The 20981-nt window shown below is 40.4% G+C and overlaps 1 protein-coding gene and 1 pseudogene across 14 annotated transcripts in view; both read left to right on the top strand.

The window, feature by feature from the left end:
- Positions 1 to 20981, top strand: part of RHOBTB1 (Rho related BTB domain containing 1) — a 131528-nt gene that overhangs the window by 73331 nt on the left and 37216 nt on the right. For 12 of the 14 annotated variants that reach the window (XR_004060080.1, XR_004060079.1, XR_004060081.1 and 9 more), the window contains 2 exons: positions 15438 to 15639; positions 16002 to 16105. Coding sequence is in view for 7 of the 14 variants with exons in the window: in XM_030941056.1 (XP_030796916.1) it covers positions 15448 to 15639; positions 16002 to 16105 (296 nt within the window). In the remaining 7 variants the exon portion in view is untranslated. Of the gene's footprint in view, positions 1 to 9165; positions 9557 to 15437; positions 15640 to 16001; positions 16106 to 20981 lie in introns of those variants that run through there. The other 2 variants (XM_030941059.1, XM_030941060.1) reach the window with 2 other exon arrangements.
- On the top strand, positions 14090 to 14215 carry LOC115900632 (annotated as a pseudogene).

The raw sequence follows: 20981 nt of genomic DNA, 5'->3' as shown, positions 1-20981 counted from the left end.
CTATTTATCAGTTCTGATCGTTTTCTGTGGGATATTTAGTTTCTTCTAAATATAAGATTGCATCATCTGCAAACAAGGATAATTTGACTTCTCCCATTACAATTTGAATGCCCTTTATTTCTTTCTCATGTCCAGTTGCTCTGACTAGAATTTCTAGTATTATGTTGAATAAAAGTGGTGACAGTGGGCATGCTAGTCTTGTTCCAGATCTTAGAGAAAAGGCTTTCACTTTTTCCTCATGCAGTATGATACTGTCAGTCTGTTATATATGGCTTTTATTGTGTTGAGATATGTTCCTTCCATACCCAGGTTTTTGGGAAATTTTATCATGAAGGAATGTTGAATTTTACTGAATGCTTCTTTGGCATCTATTGAAATGATCATGTTGTTCTTTTCCTTCATTCTGTTCAGATGATGTGTCACATTTATTGATTTACATATGTTGAACCATCCTTACATCCCTGGGGTGAATGTCACTTGATCATGATGAATCATCTTTTTAGTGTGTTGTTGAATTTGATTTGCTAGTATTACGTTGAGGAATTTTGCATCTATGTGTATTAGATATATTGGTCTGTAGCTCTCTTTCTTTGTTGTGTCTTTGTCTGTTTGTGGTATTAGGATAACACTGGTCTCGTAGAGTAAGTTTGGAAGTATTCCTTCCTTCTTGATTCTTTGGAATAGCTTGAGTAGGATTGCTACTAATTCTTAAGTGTTTGAGAGTTTAGCAGTGAAGCCATCAGGTCCTGTCCTTATTTATTTGTTTGTTTGTTTGTTTGTTTATTTATTTATTTATTTTGGACAGAGTCTTGCTTTGTTGCCCTGGCTGGAGTGCAGTGGTGCAATCTCAGCTTACTGCAATCCCTGCCTTTAGGGTTCAAGTGATTCTCCTGCCTCGGCCTCCCAAGTAGCTGGGATTACAGATATGCGCCACCACACCTAGCTAATTTTTATATTTTTAGTAGAGACAGGGGATGGGGTTTCCCCATGTTGGTCCAGCTGGTCTTGAGCTCCTGACCTCAAGTGATCTGCCCGCCTCAGCCCCGCAAAGTGCTGGGATTACAGGTGTGAGCCACCATGCCCAACCATGTCTTGGCCATTTATTTGATGGGAGACATTTTTATTACTGCTTCAATCTTGTTACTTGTTTTTGGTCTATTCAGATTTTGTGTTTCTTCATGGCTCAATCTTCGTAGGTTGCATGTGTCTAGGAATTTGTCCATTTCTTCTAGGTTTTCCAGTTTATTGACAGATAGTTATACATAATGGTCCCTAATGATTCTTTGAATTTCAGCAGTATCAGTTGTAACATCTCTTTTTTATATCTGATTTTATTTATTTGGGTCTTCTTTTTTTTTTCTTAGTCTGGCTAAAAGTTTGTCCATTTTACTTATCTTGTCAAAAAAATTCATTTTGTTGATTTTTTTCTCTTTTTATCTCAGTTTCATTTATTTCTGCTCTGATCTTTATTATTTTCTTCTACTAATTTTGGGTTTAGTTTGCTCTTGCTTTTCTAGTTCTTTAAGACACAAAGTTGTTTATTTGAGGTTTTTCTACTTTTTTGATATAGGCATCTATTGCAATAAACTTTCCTCTGAGTACCATTTGTGCAGTATTCCATAGGTTTTGGAATGTTGTGTTTGCATTTTCATTTATTTCAATAAATTTCTAAGGTTTCTTTTTAATTTCTTCAATGACTCAATGTTCATTCAGGAGCATATTAGTCTTTTCTTGCGTTGCTGTAAAGAAATACCTGAGACTGAATAAATGATAAAGAAAGATTAAATTGGCTCATGGTTTTGCAGTCTTTACATGAAGCATGGTACTGGCATCTCCTCAGCTTCTGGGGAGGCCTCAGGAAGCTGATAATCATGGTGGAAGGTGAGAGGAGAGCAGCAGTGTCTCATGGCCAGAGCAGAAGCAAGAGAGAGAGAGTGAGTGGGGTGGGGGAGGAGCCACACACTTTTAAATGACCAGATCTTGTGTGAACTGAGAGCACGAGTTCATTTATCACCAAGAGGATGGCTCAAGCCGTTCATAAGTGATCTACCCCCATAATCTAAACATTTCCCACCAAGCCCGAACTCCAACATTGGTGATTACAATTTAACATGAGACTGGGTCAGGGACAAATACCCAAACTATATCTAAGAGCATATTGTTTGATTTCCATGTGTTCATATTGTTTCCAAAGTTCCTCTTGTTATTGATTTCTAGTTTTATTCCATTGTGGTCAGAAAAGATACTGGATATGATTTTTTTAAAAAATTTTGAGACTTGTTTTGTGGTCTGACATATGGTCTATCCTTGGGAATGTTTCATGTGCTGAGGAGAAGAATATGTATTCTACAACTGTTGGATGAAATGTTCTGTAAATGTCTGTTAGGTCCATTTGGTCTATAGCGATTTTTTTTCTTGATTTTCTGTCTAGATGATCTTTCTAATGCTGAAAGTGGGGTATTGAAGTCCCTGGCTGTTACTATATCAGGGTCTCTCTCTCTCTTTAGCTCTAATAATATTTGCCTTATATATCTGGGTGCTACAGTGTTGATTGCTATATCATCTTGCTTAATTGACCCCTTTGTCATTATATAATGACCTTCTTTGTCTCTTTTTACAGTTTTTGTCTTGAAATCTATTTTATCTGGTATAGAGATACCTAATTCTGCTCTTTTGGGGGGGATTTTATTTGCATGGAATATCTTATTCCATCCTTAAGACTCTCTAATGTGTTTTTAAAATCATCTTCAAATAGTGTCTTAGTGAAATTTATAGTCATTCATATCGTTATTTCCTTATGGAGATTTGTGTCCATTAGTTTTAGAAGATATTTTGATAAGATACAATGGGATTCTTATATAATTTGTCATTGATATGTAAACATTTTAGTGAAAAAAATGCATAGATTTGGAGTCTTCCATTGTTTTTCTCCTCCTCCTTCTCCTCCTTGTTTTTCCCTGCTCCTTCGTCTTTTTTGTAGTGGGAACATTTTGTTCTATTAAATCACACTATGCTCCTTAGTTCTCAGGAACACATACCATATTAGTCCATTTTCACATAGCTGATAAAGACATATCCAAGACTGGGTAGTTTCTAGAGAAAAAGAGGTTTAATGGACTCATGTTCCATGGGGCTGAGGAGGCCACACTATCCTGGTGGAAGGTCAAAGGCAGACAAGGAAAAAAATGAGATCCAAGTGAAAGCAGAAACTCTTTACAAAAACATCAGATCTTGATCATGTGAGACTTACTCACTATCCCCAGAACAGTATGGGGTAAACCACCCCCATGGTTCAATTATTTCCCACTGGGTCCCTCCCACAACACGTGGGAATTAGGGGATCTACAATTCAAAATGAGATTTGGATGAAGATTTAGATGCGACCATATCGCATACTATTCAAGAGATTGCATTTTGACAGTCAGTCTCTTTATTGTCTTTGGTCAATCATCAGTAAAGACAAAGAAAGATTGTCTTTACCTCTTTATTTAGAGAGAACTTCTTATGCTTGACCTGTATCTCACTAATTAATTTTACAACATTTTCAAGTCTACTATGTACTGTTGCCAGCATGGCTTTCAATTTGGTGACCTTATATTTCATTTGTATGTGGTCTTTCTTTATCTCGTCCCATTACCTACTTATAATTTCATCTGCTATTAGTTTACAAATGTATATTATCTTCTTTTACATGATTAAGTACATGAATCTGATTTTTGAAGTTTTTATTCTGCTGTTTTATATAGCACGTTTATCTAAGTGGAAGACCTTTCTTCTGTGCCTTTAGGTAATTTCTTGTACATGTCTATGCTTCAGGGTTTTTAATAGGTCATATGTTGAATGGTCTCTGTTTACACTATCCATACACAAAAGGATTCACAAAGGCCAAGGATTGAAGTATATTCCAAATGCTTGGATAACCATAGGCTCTGTCAAAGATCAAGGTAGGGCTGTCTCATAGCATTCCAGGAAATCACCCAGTTCCAGAGCAGACAAGCAAAGGTACTCAATATAATGTGAGCTGAGAGAACCTTTGAGGGTGAATGAATTAAGGACAACAGTGAGGAATGTGACCATGGAAGTTATACTAATGTTCAGTCGTAAGAGGCAGCACCCCCTTACCTGACTCCCTCTTGCATTAACCCCACAAGATCAATCAGTTCTGTCATAGGGTCAAAACTGAAAGGGTCTGGTTGAGTGGGCTGGAGGAAGCAAAAGCAGAACAGAGAGCGTCTTTTTCCATACTTTGTTCTCTCTACCTGGTCCATCCTCAATAAGGGACAGTCAGCAAGGTTACTCCATGCTGGTAGCCGCAGGCTGGTTTCCTATTGGAGCCACTAGGAAACCTTCTTCCTCCACCCTTCTTTCTTCACCATTGTCCCAAGTCAGTGTGACTCTCATTACTCCAGATAATGGGCATCTGTGGTGAAGAATGTTTGCCTACTTCCTGGGCCAATTCTCTTCCTTGTGGACATGGCAGTCTGCTGGTCATCAGTGACGTTCTCACTTGGCTCCATGGAAGTGAATTTGGCAGAAATCCTTCAAGTTTCTGGTACATGGTTACTTTTTACCGTTAGTTTCTGGTACTGTTGTAGAGGCTGCTATCTGTACAGACTAAGGCTACTTGCAGTGAGATGATGGTAGAGGAGGGTTCAAGGCATCAGTGCCTTCATTGCCATCTTGTCTTGAAGTCCAGCTAATTGCATTTTGTGATGTGGCTCTTTTGGGCTTAGTCGGAACGCCTTTATTCAAGACTCACTTTCATGTTATAAATCATTATCCATATGTAATGGGTAAATGTGCCTCTCTTTTTCCTTTCTTTTCCAGCCAAGTAGTGACTCACCAAAAAACGTTGAGAATCCCTTGAATTAGGATATTTAAGTCTAAAAGTGGATGAGAACTTTATGAGACTTTTATATGTAAATATTATTAAGATTTATAAATCAACTCTAGAAACTAGAACAAAATAAACAAGCACTCGTTTGTTTTTCTAAATCCAGTCCAATCCTAAGGCCCTCCTGCCTGCACATATTGGGGCTCTCCTCCCCACGACCACCTTCCCATTTGGTGAAAGGGTGTGGTCCTTGGTCTCTGGTGGTTCCCGTGGTTACTGATGCGCTTCCTGTCAGGAGCAATGGTTGGTGCAATGCCATCTGTCAAACACTGCTCTTGTGATGGGCCACACAGATGTCCTTCGAGGTGTTCCTCTCACCAACTGCAGGCTTAGCCACACACTGCTGCTTTCGAGGCCACAGAACTTAATGATCAGTCACCAGAGATAGCTGCGTGCAAGTTCTCTGCCAGCTCCAGGTGGAAGGTTTTCTAAGAAAGGTGGAGTGGCTGCATTTTTATATTCAATTCAACAAACGTTTATTGAAAGCTGCGTATAGGCCAGGCACTGTGACAAGATTTGAGGATTTAAAGATGAATAACAATTTCTGTTGCCAAAAATGTATAATCTCGGTAGGGTAGAAGTGGAATGCATATAAACATAATAATCAGTATTACAAATCAGAATTTGATAAACCCCCTTAGAGACAGTGCAAAGGAAGGATGTTTGCAATGTGTCTTCTTCCAAAATGTAACTTGAATCTGTACTTGGCTGCATCTCTGCTGATTCTGCCCTGTCGGAGGCACCATCCTTTCTCTCCTAGAGAACTTACAGTTTCCTCGCCATTCCTCTGCCATTGCACCCCTGCCGACATGACATGTTCTCTGTACATACAGCAGTCTCAGTGATATTGGTGATTCCTTTAAAAAGCAAATCAGGGTTGGGTGTGATGGCTCATGCCAGTAATCCCAGCACTTTGGGAGGCCAAGGAGGGAGGATCACCTGAGATCAGGAGTTCAGACCAACATGGTGAAACTCCATCTCTACAAAAATACAAAAATTAGCCAGGCATGATGGTGGGTGCCAGTAATCCCAGCTACTCAGGAGGCTGAGGCAGCGAATCACTTGAACCCAGGAGGCAGAGGTTGCAGTGAGCTATCACGCGATTGCATTCCAGCTTGGGCAACAAAGTGAGACACTGTCTCATAAAAAACAAAAAAGCAAATCAGGCCTGTAATCCCAGCACTTTGGGAGGCCAAGGTAGGAGGATAGCTTGAGCTCAGGAGTTCAAGACCACCCTGGATAGCATAGTGAGACCCCCATCTCTACCAAAAATACAAAAAATTAGCCGGGCATGGTGGCACATGCCTGTAGTCCCAGCTACTCAAGAGGCTGAGGTGAGAGGACGGCCTGAGCCCGGGAGGTGGAGGTGGGGGTTGCAGTGAGCTGAGATTGTGCCACTACACTCTAGCCTGGGTGACAGAGCAAGCCTCAACTCAAAACAAAACAAAACTTAAAAAAAAAAAAAAAAAAAAAGCAAATCAGAACCTACCACACTTCTGCTTAAACACTGCAGTGGCTTCTCACTGCATTTAGAATAAGGTCCAAACTCCTGAGTAGGCCTCAAAGGCTGAGTATGATCTATCCCCTCCTACCTTTCTAACCTTCCCGCTTCCCCACTTCCTCTCCCTCAGGCTCTCCAGGCCTGTTTCCTCTCCCATCTCTTGACTGGGCCCTTCTCATTCTCCAGATGGCCCGAATGAGGCCTCTTCAGAGAGGTCTCCCAGTCTGCCCCTTCAGGCTTCCCATCCATTATTTTTTCTCAACATCCCATCCTTTGGTTTTTTTCAAGGAACCCCTCAAATTTGTGATGATGTATTTATCTGTTTAGTTGTTTCTTTCCACCTGACTGTGAACCAACCCTGGCTTGCTTTTCACTGTACGCCTATAGGCCTGGCACTCATTCAGTGCTTAGCATATAATTTTTAAATTAAGATTGCCTTAGTCCCACAGGTGGAGAACGATTTCAGCAGGTGAGTTAAGGGCACGAGGAAAGGGCCTTTGAGCAGAAGTAATGACATAGGCAAATTGTCAAAGGAGAGGTTCCCTAGTATATTTGTAGAAGAAAGTAGACCCGTGTGTCTGAACCCAGCACAGTTCACTTATGATGGTTTTGAAATCTGCCCTGGAATTTTCATGCATCTTTTAAATTTTTGGTTTAGTTTTTCAAAAAATAAATGAAGTCTTTTCTTTATTTTTTCAATGAGGGCAATGTTTATTGAGAACAGTACATAAGGTAGAAAAGAAGATTGGTTTCTAATCTTGGTTCATCTCCCCCACTGACCTTGAGTTTTAAAAACATAGAGAGCACGATCTTGTGTGGGTCTCACTGTCATAGAACCCTGGTGAGAATCATGAGCAGATGTAGTAAAAAGTACTTCTTTCATATCAGCAGGTGGTTCTGTAGTATGTGCATCCATAGACTTCTATGCAGCATCCTTTCTGTTACTTACTCTTTTCTTTTTTAATCAAAACAGTCCATTGAAAAAATAATATTGATTACAACAATGAATTCCGTTGATTTAAATGGTGGAACACAATGTTATCCTGGAGATATAATTCTGTGAAGTTTTGATTCAGGAAAGTCCAACTCAGCCCTTGCATCTCTTTCCGGGCTCTGGGTCCATTCTTTATTCCAGCTGAGATGTTTATTTTATGTATGAAACAGCTCCCATCTACCTACAACTGCTGATTAAAAGCTCAGAATAATGAAATCTGCACAGTCAAAACTTGACTGTTGGCTATAGTTATTATGCAACTCTTAACATTTTTCTTTTGTTCCTGTCAATAAAATAAAATTCTCAGGTTTTTATTTCAGAGCTAACTCTTCAAATACACTAAAATTTGTTGCACTAGTATTTTTTAATGGCTGAGCTAAATTACTTCTTAAAGTTAAGATTATATGCTTTTGGGAGGAATAAGAAAATGTAGTGTCTGAGCAATAGCATCATTCAGACTGTCTGTGAACAGCTAAATGGAGATAAGAGTACAAAGGTCACTCCATGGGCCTTCAATTTTTGTCTTTAAGCAGACTGCTCACCATGCCTTGATAGAAATAGCAAATATAGGGCCAGACGTGATGGCTCACGCCTGTAATCCCAGCACTTTGGGAGGCTGAGGCAGGCGAATCACCTGAGGTCAGGGAGTTTAAGTCCTGACCAACATGGAGAAACTCCATCTCTACTAAAAATAAAAAATTAGCCAGGCATGGTGGCAGATGCCTGTAATCCCAGCTACTCGGGAGGCTGAGGCAGAATTGCTTGAATCTGGGAGGCAGAGGTCTGTGGTGAGCTGAGGTTGTGCCATTGCACTCCAGCCTGACAACAAGAATGAAACTCTATCTCCAAAAAAAAAAAAAAAAAAAAGAAAGAAAGAAAGAAAGAAAAAGAAAAGAAATAGCAAATATAACAAGAGACATAGCGTAGGTGATAAGATGCAGCATATCCCAATTCCTGGATGATTCGCAGCAATTAGGAGACCCCTAGTGGGGTTTCTTAGGCAAATGATAACTCTTTTCCTACCCACTCATCTTGATTTCTGAATTTCTCATGTTAGAGGAGTCTTGCACGCTTGCCTGAAATCAGTTAGTGGCCCTACACTGAAGTGCGCCTGTCTGAGCAAACAAGTACATCAACCACAGTGCCCTGAGTTATTGAGTTATGGTGGCAGAACTCTAGAGGTCTTCTAGGTGTCTTGTAAATGAGGGAGTGGGCATGCACTGAACTTCCTGGGAGTCTGTTTCATAAGAGAGGGACAGAACATCATGAAGGTCATCAAGGCAAAGACTGAAGGTTGGGTTGAGGTACCACCAAAGGAAGGGAAATGATATGAAGAGAAGACAAGAACAACTAAGGTCACATTTGGCTCTGTCCCTATTTTTCCGATGGGTGGCCCTCAGAGAGAGTCACCATTAAATTAGGGGACCTTTGGACCAGAGGGGTAGTCAAGAAAGGCTTTGCAGTAAAGGGGCATTATATAAGCATAGTTCCAAGCACTTTAGCAAATAGCTGTACCCCACAAACACTTGATGATTTGTTAAGTGTATGAAAGGGGCATTTTGAAGGTATAACCAACACACACACAAATTCACAAGCTACCACTCCATGATTTGTTAATACAGGAAAAAAAATGTGTGTATGGATGCGTGTACATTTGTTTTTGTTTGTCATTGCTTCTCCTAGAACTCTTTATTGATACAGAGAAAAAAATAAATTAGTTTATGAGGCAGAGGGTTGTTAGGAAACCTTTCCAGAGGAGGTGATCTCTGAGTAAGGTTTTAAGGAATGACTAGAATTTGCAAGACAGACAAGGAATGGAAGAGGGTTGGCAAGAGGGAGTAGTGTGTCTATAGGCACTGAGATGGTGCTACAGGGTGAATGTCTGTATCCTCCCACAATTCATATGTTGAAGCCCTAACCCCCAATGTGATTGTATTAAGAGGTGGAGTGTTGGAGAGGTAATTAGGTTTGGATAAAGCCATGAGGGTGGAGCCCCATGATGAGATTAGTATCCTTTTAGGAAGAGGAAGAGACACCAGAGCTTTCTGTCTCTGCCTGTCATGTGAGGACATCACAAGAAGACAGCTGCCTACAAGCCAGGAAGAGAACCCTCACCAGAACCTAGCCACACCAGCACCCTGCTCTCAGACTTCCGGCCTCCAGAACTGTGAGAAATGAATTTCTGTTGGCTAAGCCACCTAGTCTTTGGTATTTTGTTATGGCAGCTGAAGCTGACTAAGGGGGTAGTTAGAAAAGCTTTTTAGAGGGTATTAGGAAGGCTTTTGTGACAGAGCTGCCACAGTAGGATATCTGAATAAGGTTTTAAAGAATGAATAGAATTTGCCAGGCATACAAGGAATGGAGGAGAGTTGGCAAGAAGGAAAGGTGTATATAAAGGTAACAAAAAACATTTAGAATTTGAGAAAGTCATTTTGTATGGCTGAAGTGTGCTACGTTAGTTTCTTATTGCTGCTGTAACAAACTTTCAAAACTTAGGAGCATAAAACAAAATGTATTTTCTTATAGTTCTGAAAATCAAAGATCTGTCATGGGTCTCACTGAGCTTGAAGTGTTGGCAGGCTGTGTTACTTTGGGGGGCCTCAAGGGAGAATCTGTTGCCTTACCTTTTCTAGCTTCTATGGATCACATGCATTACCTGGCTTGCAGCCCCTTCCTTCATCTTCAAAGCCAGCAGTATAGCATCTTCATATTTCTCTCTGACTCTGACTTCCTGCCTACCTCTTCCGCATTTAAAGGACCACTGTGATTGTGTTGCACCCACATAGATAGTCCAGGATAATCTGCTTATATTAAGGTCAGCTGACTAGCAACCTTAATTTCATCTGCAACCCTATTCCCTCATGCCATGCAATGGAACATATTCACAGGTTCCACGGATTCCATGGACATATTCAGGGAGGCCATTATTCTGCATACCACATATACAATGCAAAACATTGAGGGCGACTGTAAAGAGTAAAGATGGCATGACCCATCAACCCTAGGTGGAAAAGATCATCCATTCAAAAGGGACCATCATCTGACATTTAAAAATAGAGGAGTGAAGGTACTAGAGATTTTCCTAAGGTATAATCGTTATGTTTCTGTTGACTATTGGTTCATAAACCCAAAACTTGGTGGTTTAAAGCAGTAATGATTTATGATTTCTCAAGATTCTGAGGGTTGGCTGGTGATTCCACTGCTGGTTTCACCTGGGCTCATTCATAAACTACATTCAGCTGTAGGGTTGGCCAAGCTGGAAGGTCCAAGATGGCTTTGCATTATCCAGCACTTGGTGACAGCCATTGGCAGGGCTACCTCAGTGGTTTTCAATGTGAATTCTCATCCCCTGCTGGGCTAGGCCAGTTTCCTTACATGGCGGGCTTGTGGCAGCATTCCAACAGCAAGAAGGTGGAGCTGCTGGAGACCTAGACTCTAGACCTCACACAGCATCACCTCCACTGCATTCTTTTGGGCTGAGCAGTCAGAAGCTTAACATTAATTCAAGAGGAAGGGAAATAGATTTCACCTCCTGATGGGAGTGGCTGCCGTGGCCTTATTTCATCCAGCACAGGCTGTACAGGTAGGAGTTTTTGTTCTGAGAGTGGAATTTTGAAATTTCGGATTTCAGAGGTAAAATGTTTCTGGATGACAATAATATCCAGCACGTGTCCAAAAGGAGATGGATGGCTCAAGTAGAATGTGGTAAAGATCACTGGCACTGAAGGAGAGAAGAAATGGTGGGGCTAGGATATGGGCTGCACCATCCTGTGGGCCCAAGAACGCTGTGTGGGCAGGGAGTGTGGAGGAGTGGCCTGAAGTCCAGGAGATGACAGCAATAACAGCGGACAGGTATGAGATGATCAGACCAGAAGGGGTGATTCTGTAGACCATGAAGATCATGATCACGCTTTTCTAGGTCACCCTTGTGAGTGGTGGGAACCAGAACTACTCCACCATGCCCTTCACTTCCCCGCCTGCATGGTCTTGTTTATTTAACAGTTTTTCAAATAAACTTGTCCCTTCTGACTTCTGAATACTGTGCAAGTGGATTCATCAGGTATTGGTGAAAATATGAAATAACGTTCAAGTCAGTTTTGAGTAAGATGGCAGAGCTGCCGTGGTAGCAGATTACCAGTGTGCATTCTTTCAAGCTTTTCTTTTTTTTTTTTTTTCCTACCTTCCTTGTCTCCTCAGGTATGTATCTAAGTATGAGAGGGTCTCCACATCGATCAGCAGGATTTATAGTGGTGACATTTATTAATAGTGTTAAATGAATAATACTTATTACTCTCATTCTAGGTAAATAAAAATCAGAAACCAGACAGTCATTATCCAGATGGTCCTAAGAGTACACTCAACCATCAGAATGCTAGATATGAATAAATTAGAGCCTGTAACAAGTGGAGAAGGATAAAATTGCATATTTTTATAATTACTACCATAATTTAACGTTTCTGTGTTTATGTGTAACAAATGAACAAATGATTTACAACAATGCAACTGTAGCATGAGTTTCCATCCTTAGCTGTGACTTCACATTCTTAAAATGCTTTTTAGAGTACCTCAAGAGACATTTCTATTCCAAATAAAAGATTTTCAGTATTTGGAAATTCAGTGAATGCTTCCTGGAAATTCCATATCTGCAGCAAGTGATCTGGGCCATGAATATTTAACTCTGCCCAGCCTTTTATTTTCCCTTACATATTATCCATTTCGCACAAGGGTCAGCACCTTTGGCAGTCACTTTGGTCTCGAGCAGACTGTTAGGGATTAGAGGACCCACGGATGTTATTCTCACCTTTGACAGAGAAATTCTTCTTAGGACTACTCATGAAATGTGTCTAAAAATAAGTGAAGTAATGATAGTTTTTGTAATCATAGCCTTAATATGAAACTAGAAGGGCTTCTGTTACTCTCGAAGTCATCTTCAGTGAAAGCGACACAGCCATTTCATCAGTGCTGTTATGATTCACCTTATTTGGGGGATTCCTTCTTGGGGGCTGCTAGCAGGGCTAGTTTGCAAGCCTACCAGAAAATCAATTCTGTATTGTTAGTGTCCTATTCTCCGTTTTTACCAAGTCTAAACATCCTCCCAAATTTTAGGGATTGTCTCTATATGACATTTATCTATCAAAAAAATAAATAAATAAATAAATAAAATTCACCCTTAAAAGAGTAAGGTTTCCCACCACTGAGGACATTTAAAGTAATGAACCTCCATTTCCAAAGTTGTGAGACTCCAACTAGAATCTGTTTTTCTGATTCAGGCTACTACCCCATGCTAATGTAACCAGAAACTTCTCAAAGAGTGTTAAGTATTACCATTTTTATTCTGGAATTTAGAAATGCCTCAGGCAAGCATTTTTAACACAGCTTTCTGACCCTAATATCTTTTCATTAACTGTGACCTCTTCCCCGCCCTCTCCACACCCAAAACTTTTTTCTGTCTTCTTAGCTTAAGATCAGCTATACCACGTCTTGTTTCTGTGTTCTTTCATTTTCAGTGAGTTACTGTTTGGTTAATTCTTCCAAGTTGTATCCTTTTTATAGAACTTTGTCATTATTCGATTTATGAGTTTGCATCTAATTGTGGCCTTCCACCTTACTCAATTTTGTTGTCATCTGAAGGCATTCAGCATCATGATTATAATTTTTGAAACCATCAGTGTGTCAGGTACTACACTGAGGACTTAATTCATCAGTTCACATAATCCTCACAACAACCTTAGGAGATGAGTATTATTATGATTCCCACTTAACAGATGAGGAGACTGAGGTTCAGAAAGTACAAAAACTTGCCCAAAGTCCAATGACTGGAAAAGGGGGGAGCTAGGATTCAAACTCACATCCTTCTAAGGCAGGGTTTCACAACCTCAGCCCTGTAACATTTGGGGCTGGGTAATTATTTGTTGTGGGACATTGTCTTGTGCATTGCAAAATGTTTAGCAGCAGCATCTCTGATCTTCTACCCACTAGAAGCAGAACTCCCTCCACTAAGTGACAACCAGATGTATCTCCAGATACTGCAGAGTGTTCCCTGGGATTTGTTTAGGATCCACCAATCTAACACTAAATTCATGCTTTTGCTATGTTATACTGTTAGACGGGTAACTAAGAAAACCATAGAAGTTTAAAACTAAATTTGCAAGAAATCAATTTTAGGAGTCACCATGCCTGGTTGATCATCAGAATTGGAGATTTTTAAAGACTCCTTTTCCCCACCCAGGATGTTCAGGATAAGTATTTGTTGGGTGGACAGGTATCTGACTGTTTTAAGCCTCTCCACGGTATAGGAATTACAGATCCAATCCTAACCTAAGCACACATCTGTTCCTCAAATCACTCTACTCCATTCCTGCCAAATCGTTCTCCAGCCTCAGCTTTAACACATCTTGTGATGGCATTACAGTCGACAGTTCCATACCCTTCACTTTCTGAGACAGCCCATGTTCCAATAGTCCTAACTGTGAAAAATAATTCTTCTTAATATTCTTTCTCTATATCCCTGTCAATGCCCTTAATCTCATATTATCCAAGTTATCGTTTTCTCAAATCAGATGAATTAAACAAACACTTGAGTCCCAATTATGTATTAGACTTTGCTCTGAACAGTTTCTTTACCATAGCCATTAAAGTCTTTACTGACTCCTTAAAAATGACTGTCCACCCACTTTTTTCAGTTTAACAATGGACTTCCATTGCTTGTCAGCCTTTTGACTAAGATCAAGTGTAGTATCTGTTCTTATTACAATAGACTCCCTCAAAAATGCAATTATAATTAATTAACATATTAAAATCATACATGGCTGGCCTCCTACCCAGCTGCTACTGGTAAGCAGTCTGCACCCCTGTTTGTGAAGGGTCCTGTCCCTGGGGAGACCAAGCTGGCAGGTGCTTTTTTCTTCCTCTTGGCCTCTCATCAGCAACCCTGTTTAAACCTTCTTGGATGATTTCAGGAAGATTCCAAAGTAGCTCTCCTGGTAAAATTATTCTTTGCCATATGTTCCAGATTTCTTGATGAAAACACAGAAGATAATTTTTTTGAATCTTATTATGGGCCTTCTTAAGAATATCTTTTTTGTGGCTGGGCACGGTGGCTCACGCCTGTAATCCCAGCATTTTGGGAGGCCAAAGTGGGGAGATCACTTGAGATAAGGAGTTTGAGACCAGCTTGGTCAACATGGCAAAACCCCATCTCTACTAAAAATATAAAAAGTAGCCGGGCATGGCGGTGGGCACCTGTGATCCCAGCCACTCAGGAGGCTGAGGTAGGCGAATCGCTTGAACCCAAGAGGCAGAGGTTGCAGTGAGTGGGGATTGCACCACTGTGCTCTAGCCTGGGTGACAGAGTGAGATTCCATCTCTCTCTCTCTCTCTCTCTGTCTCTGTCTCTCTCTCTATATATATATTTATGAATTATGAATTTGATTTAATACAAATAAATATAAGTTAATTTGATTAAATTTAGACTTACAGTTTACTCTTCTTTGACGTCAGGTAGTCTTTCAGCCTGCACTTTTCATTATTCTCTAAGTCCCCATAACAGTTTTGAACCTATAGAAAACTACTTTTCAACAACAGATATTGGCTAATGGGCAATATTATGATGAAGTAGATGCTAGCATTGCCAAGGCTGCCTATTGTCCCAATGTTGATGTTTAGCCCTACAGGTGACCGGACTTGCTAGCAGGCCAACGTGAGTAGCCAGTAGGCTATAAATGTGTGCCAGCTGTCCCGACAGTGGCTGAATGGAGCTCCAGTAGGCAGGTTGTGTTTAGAGAAAACCAAGAAGAAAATAACATGTTAACGGGAATAAACCGTTTGGGGTCAAAATAACAGTCCCATGTTTTTGTACTTGTGTGAGATATAAAAAGAAAACTTGAGTGTCAATTAGGCTTAGTATGAACTTCCAAACATTCTTGCCTGTGCTTGTGCACCTCCAAGGAAGTGGCTGGACGAAGGCAAAACTCCCTGAACCTCTCACGTCTTCGATTGCTCTGGAAAGCCTTGGTGTTCTTACTGCGGTGTTCACTCTCTTCTTACAGAGTTTTATAAATGGACGCTGACATGGACTACGAAAGACCCAACGTTGAAACCATCAAGTGTGTGGTCGTGGGTGACAATGCCGTGGGAAAGACGCGCTTGATCTGTGCCAGGGCATGCAATACCACACTCACGCAGTATCAGCTGCTGGCCACCCACGTGCCAACCGTGTGGGCGATTGACCAGTACCGCGTGTGCCAGGAGGTAAGATGCACAGAGTGTCTTTAGCATCCCTAGGGCACATCATTGCTGGTTACCAGTCTGATTTTTTCAAGGAGGAGCATGGGTAAATTGCACATTCAAAACAAAACTAACCTTTTTAGTGCCACAAAAGAAAACAAAAGTAAAATGCAAACCGGAGACTATGGCTCTGGGTATCCTGAATGAGGGTTGAGACAGGTGGTTCCAAAAAGGGAATTAAGACTTAGCTTAAATCCCATTAGATAGAATAAGGAAACTGAATGCAAGTGAATTGAGGGGCACTGAGGGTGCTGACTTGAACACACTTCTCCTGGGGAACTTCTTACTGACACTGAGCACAGATGCTGTCTCTCTCTCTCCTGCAGGTCTTGGAGCGTTCTCGGGATGTTGTTGATGAAGTGAGTGTTTCTCTCAGGCTTTGGGATACTTTTGGTGATCATCACAAAGACAGACGCTTTGCATATGGCAGGTAAACCAAGACTAGTACAGCGCAGTTGAGCTTGAGTGCAATTTCCTTTTCAAAACCAGCAACTGGTTCACAAATCAACAAAAACCACATCATATGGCCTTGAAATGTGTTGGGTTCTGCACTGTGTCTAAGAAAAGAAAAAAGAAAAAAAAAGAATGGTATTGTTTCCTGATGTCAAGAAAAGCAGCATGCCCTGCCAATGAGGAAGTACTGTGTTGAAAACAAGCAGTGATCAAGCTGGAAGGTTTGCTAGATGAGGATTCTGTAACACCCTCCAACTGCAGGCTGCTTTGATTGCTGGTTCTCTGAGTAACACTTCACTTGCCTTCTGTTAGAATGTTTTATGTTATTTTGGCATTTGGTCACCCTACTTCAGAAGGACTCTTTGGTCTTTTCATGACCATATTGGCAGAGTCTAATGTTATTTGCTTTGAGTTTTGTGTTATCTGAAAAGTCTGTTATTTTTATTAGAAGGTCATTTTTAAAAAGAAAGAAAAACATCTCTGAAGTCCTTTGCAAGACATATTTACAAAATGAACAGAAACACTAATGTTTATTTTTTATTTTTAAAAAAAGGAGAAAAAATCTAGTAATGGGAAAACTCCTCTAGAAGGACATTAATATGGGTAGGAACATGGTCAAAGTGCCTTAAAATATTTAGCAACCTCTCCTTGCCACCATAACTTAACGTCTCTCTCAATGAAAGGGTTATAGCTCTTAAAATCTGGATTAGTGGAGACTTTTTTTTACCACTTAATTATAAATGAACACATTTCATTTTAAGTGTAGAATGTAGATATCATGGCCTTGTTGTCTCTTAACATTAAAAATCATGTTACCTTACAGGATTTTATTAGTTAGGAACTCCAAGCACATGAATTACTCCTTGGTATTGAGATAAGCATTTCTGAAGATTCTTCTATTTCTCCAAGCCAGTAGCTCTCTGAACAGACTTTTATTGTCATTTATCTAAGTGGCCTAAAATAATGAATAAACTGCTGAAAGAGTTTGCCCTATTCCTAGGAATTATTTCACACACTGAAAGAATCTGTGACCTAGACCACTTTTTTCAAGGGGACTCAGAAAGAGAGATATGGAAGCAAAACACGGTTTTCATGTCCCCTTGGTAACAAGGACTTTTGAACTTAATATCCGACATCATAGATAGTTTTCTTTTCCTTGAATTTCCTGGATTTTGTTTTCTTCCTCTAATGTTCTTGATTGTTATCTTAGTTGCCGTTTTGCTTTTTTCTTTTGTCCAATTGTCCTACGTGTAAAAATAACAATTATAAATGAACCTGCTTGTAACTGCTGGGCAGTCAGGTTTGTAACCGCTGTGGTTTTGAGGAAGCTTGATTTGATGACTTTAGGCAGTGTAAGGATAAATACAATAGATTTCAAAGGACTTTTTTATATCCCCACTTCTAAAATGGTGTTGTGACAATGATGAGCCTGATGATGAGTTAATGGAAATATTTGGGTTTAGACTCTAGAAACTATTTCAACAGCTCAGTGATTTGTTGCCACTAGAAATGCATGCATTTGTCAATACCTGTGAAAAAAAAAATACCACGGAAAAAAGGAGAAAACAACAACAATGAAATGTATCATTTCAAACGATGAATTTTAACGTGACCCCTCAGCATAAAGCTGGTGTGGTGGTAATAAAAGGGCTGCTTCATTATCTTGTGAGATTCCTGCATAGTGTTTATTTAATGGCACAATGACCTTCGTAGATCCACACTGGGCCTTGTCCAGCTCCCTGACATAGCTGGAGTCATTTTACAATACAACATGCCATACCTGTGTGTATGTTCCCTCCCAACAAAAATAAGCTGCTCTTTCCTGTGACTCCATCGGTTCAAAGTGCTTTGTTCTGCTCCCTTGTCTGTAACATTTGGTTCTGTCAACTATAACCCATTATCCCTTTGGTAGAAACAGGAAGTGCTCCCCCAAGCCAACTTTGATTCTCTGAGGAACATAGAGGGGCTTCAGGAACACTCCCGTGTTTTTGGCCACGTTCTCCTTGGGGCCTCACTTTGTGTGCATGTTTGTACCTTGTATTTCCTCTGTCTTTTCCAGTTCCTCACAGCCTCCAGGCATCTTGACACAGACCCCACCTCTAGTTAAAGAACAAAAACCAGAGCTCCTCTCTCTTGCACTCCAGCATCTTTCTGTAAATGCTAAATATGTAAGATCACATTGACGTAATGCCAAAAAATTACATTTTTATGGAAAAACCTGAGAGAAGTAGTTCTTTTATTCACTCTAGGTCCCTGACCAGTACATTTCCCTGCTCTGAGAGAGCTGTTTAATTTCTTAATGACTTCAAGTTTTACCTTTATATCATTCGTGAAGGTGAGGAATCATAATTATAGCTTCTGACAATGTTTGTTTTGCAAACCTGTTTTGTGACTGACATTTTTACTATACTTAGTGAGAATTACAATTCAGTGGGATGTACTCAGACATAAACTCTGAGGCATGTGAAATACGTTCCCTATACTTGGAAATGTATTTGAAACCTTTTTAAAATAATTAATTTGATTCTTGTGGTGACAGTGAGAGAAGCCAGATTTCAACCAACATGTCTTAGACCTTGCCTTCAGTTTTCTCTGCTTCATAGCAAAAGATAGTTAATAAGTTGCCCCTCAAACATTCTTTGGCATGGACAAGCTGTAGTTTGCAGAGAGGATTCTGTGGGATGAGGAGTTGTCAGTGGCAGGCAGTTGGCCAACTTGAATTTGCAATGTTCCTGATGTGGTATAACCACAGTGTTATTGCTCTCTTATGATTTAAATGGAACTATTCTACCCATTTTTTGCCAATTAGAATAAAATCTTCAATTTATCAAAAACCTGCTGTGTGCCAGTCAACACATTAGGTGCTTTGCCAACATTAGTTAATCCTTTCAGGAACTATAGGAGGCAGAGATGATCTTGGTGCTACCATTGAGTAAAGGGTTGAATTCTTTTACTACCATAAATCTTCCCAACAAATGAGTCTCAGAGGCAGATTCAAAGTCACTCTGCCTGACTCCTGGCTCTCACTCTTTCCACTGTGCCAAACTACCTCAACCTACTGGGACCCTACATTGGTGAGCTGGATTTGTATTTGCTCTTTTTGATTTGTGCAAAGATTGGAGCTCGAAGAGATTTCAAAAGGTCATCTGGGTGATCCTGTGTCTTCAGGAAGGGAAATCATCCATCTGTCCAAAAAGAAGTATTGATAGGAGCCCTTCTATTCCATGGAGAAGAAGGAAACAGAGTAGCATGAGCATTGTAATGCTCTGCACTTTGAAAACTGTCGACCCTCTCTTCTCTGGAGTGAATAACTCCAGCTCTCTTATGGCCTTTTTCCCTACCACCTACTTTATATCCACTTTTGGATGAACTTTTGAAGCTCTTTTCTGGATCTTTTAAAATGTCAGGAACAAAACCGTACATAGTAACCGTGACTTTGATCAGCTGCTCGTTTTTGGCAAGGAAAGCTCCTCTTCTTAAAGGGATGTCGCTCAACTCAAGAGTTGTCTCCTGGAGCTCCTATGAGAATGAAATGTCCACATTTAGGGACTTAGCACTGAAAATATAGACAAACAGGATGGGCTCTGCTTTTATCAGGAATCTGGCCCTTCAGTCCCCGTATTAGTCAGTTCTCACACTGGTAATAAAGATGTATTTGAGACTAGGTAATTTATAAAGAAAAAGAGGTTTAATGGACTCACAGGTCCATGTGGCTGGGGAGGCCTCACAATCATGGCAGAAGGCAAAGGAGGAGCAAAGTCACATCTTACATGGTGGCAGGCAAGAGAGAGAGCATGTGCAGGGGAACTGCCCTTTATGAAACCATCAGATCTCATGATACTTACTCACTATCATGCGAATAGCATGAGAAAGACCTGCCCTCATGATTCAGTTACCTCCCACTGGGTCCCTCCCATGACACGTGAGAATTATGGGAGCTACAATTCAAGATTTGGGTGGGGACACAGTCAAACCTTATCAGTCCCTTTTGTCTAGTCATGCACAGGTAGATAATTACAGATTCTATTGTGTTTTTTTTCCCCCCTATAAAATTTCCTTCATTTATCTGCCTGCAAGTCAGAGAACCTCCAGACACTGAATAAAGCCTATGTTGCTGACAGTGATAACAACAAGTACAGTTTAATAAGGGCGCCCCATGCGCCAGCCCTGTGCTACGTGCTGCACGTGTCCTGTCCTGCTTCATTCTTGTGGCGAGCCTGCAAAATAGGCTCATTTCACAGTTGGAGAAACAGGCACAAAAAAGGGCCATGGTCAGACAGCCAGGACAGAGTGGAGCTGGACTTTCCTCTTGAGTCTGTCTGACTCCAAAGCCCATATCTTCCCCATCCACCATGCTGTTGTAGCTGGTGATGATGATGAATGACAAAATTACTTGAAATTTCCTCCTGGTACAGTCTGAATCTTACACAGTCCCATGTGGACCCTGAAGACCAGCACTCACAATCTATTACCAGCTCTGATATTCCAGTGTTCCTCTTAAATTCTTTATTCCACAGCAAAGAACTTAATTCTTTATATGCATCCGTAACTAGCTGAGTATGAGTCCTTTTGTTTTCGGTAAAAATGATACATCCAAGCAAACTCTCTGAGAGTGAATGGGAATCTTGGCATGTTTTCCCCAAATCATTTAACTAAAACATTCAGAACCACTGTACTTCCCCTTATCCCCAGCAATTTCTGGGCATATTTTCAATCCTATTGGAACCCATTTATTATATAGCTTATTCTTACACACTGATTTTTCTCAGACGTTGTTAGTTCCTATAAGAAGTAAAGTACGTGTTTTAAATGATAATATTAATCAGAGCTATGGTTTCTGGGTGTCTAGTTTC

The sequence above is a fragment of the Rhinopithecus roxellana genome, chromosome 11 (genome assembly GCF_007565055.1).
Source record: "Rhinopithecus roxellana isolate Shanxi Qingling chromosome 11, ASM756505v1, whole genome shotgun sequence".
Taxonomy (NCBI): domain Eukaryota; kingdom Metazoa; phylum Chordata; class Mammalia; order Primates; family Cercopithecidae; genus Rhinopithecus; species Rhinopithecus roxellana.
Note: the sequence above shows the minus strand (reverse complement) of the source record. Positions and strands in the feature narration are given on the sequence as shown.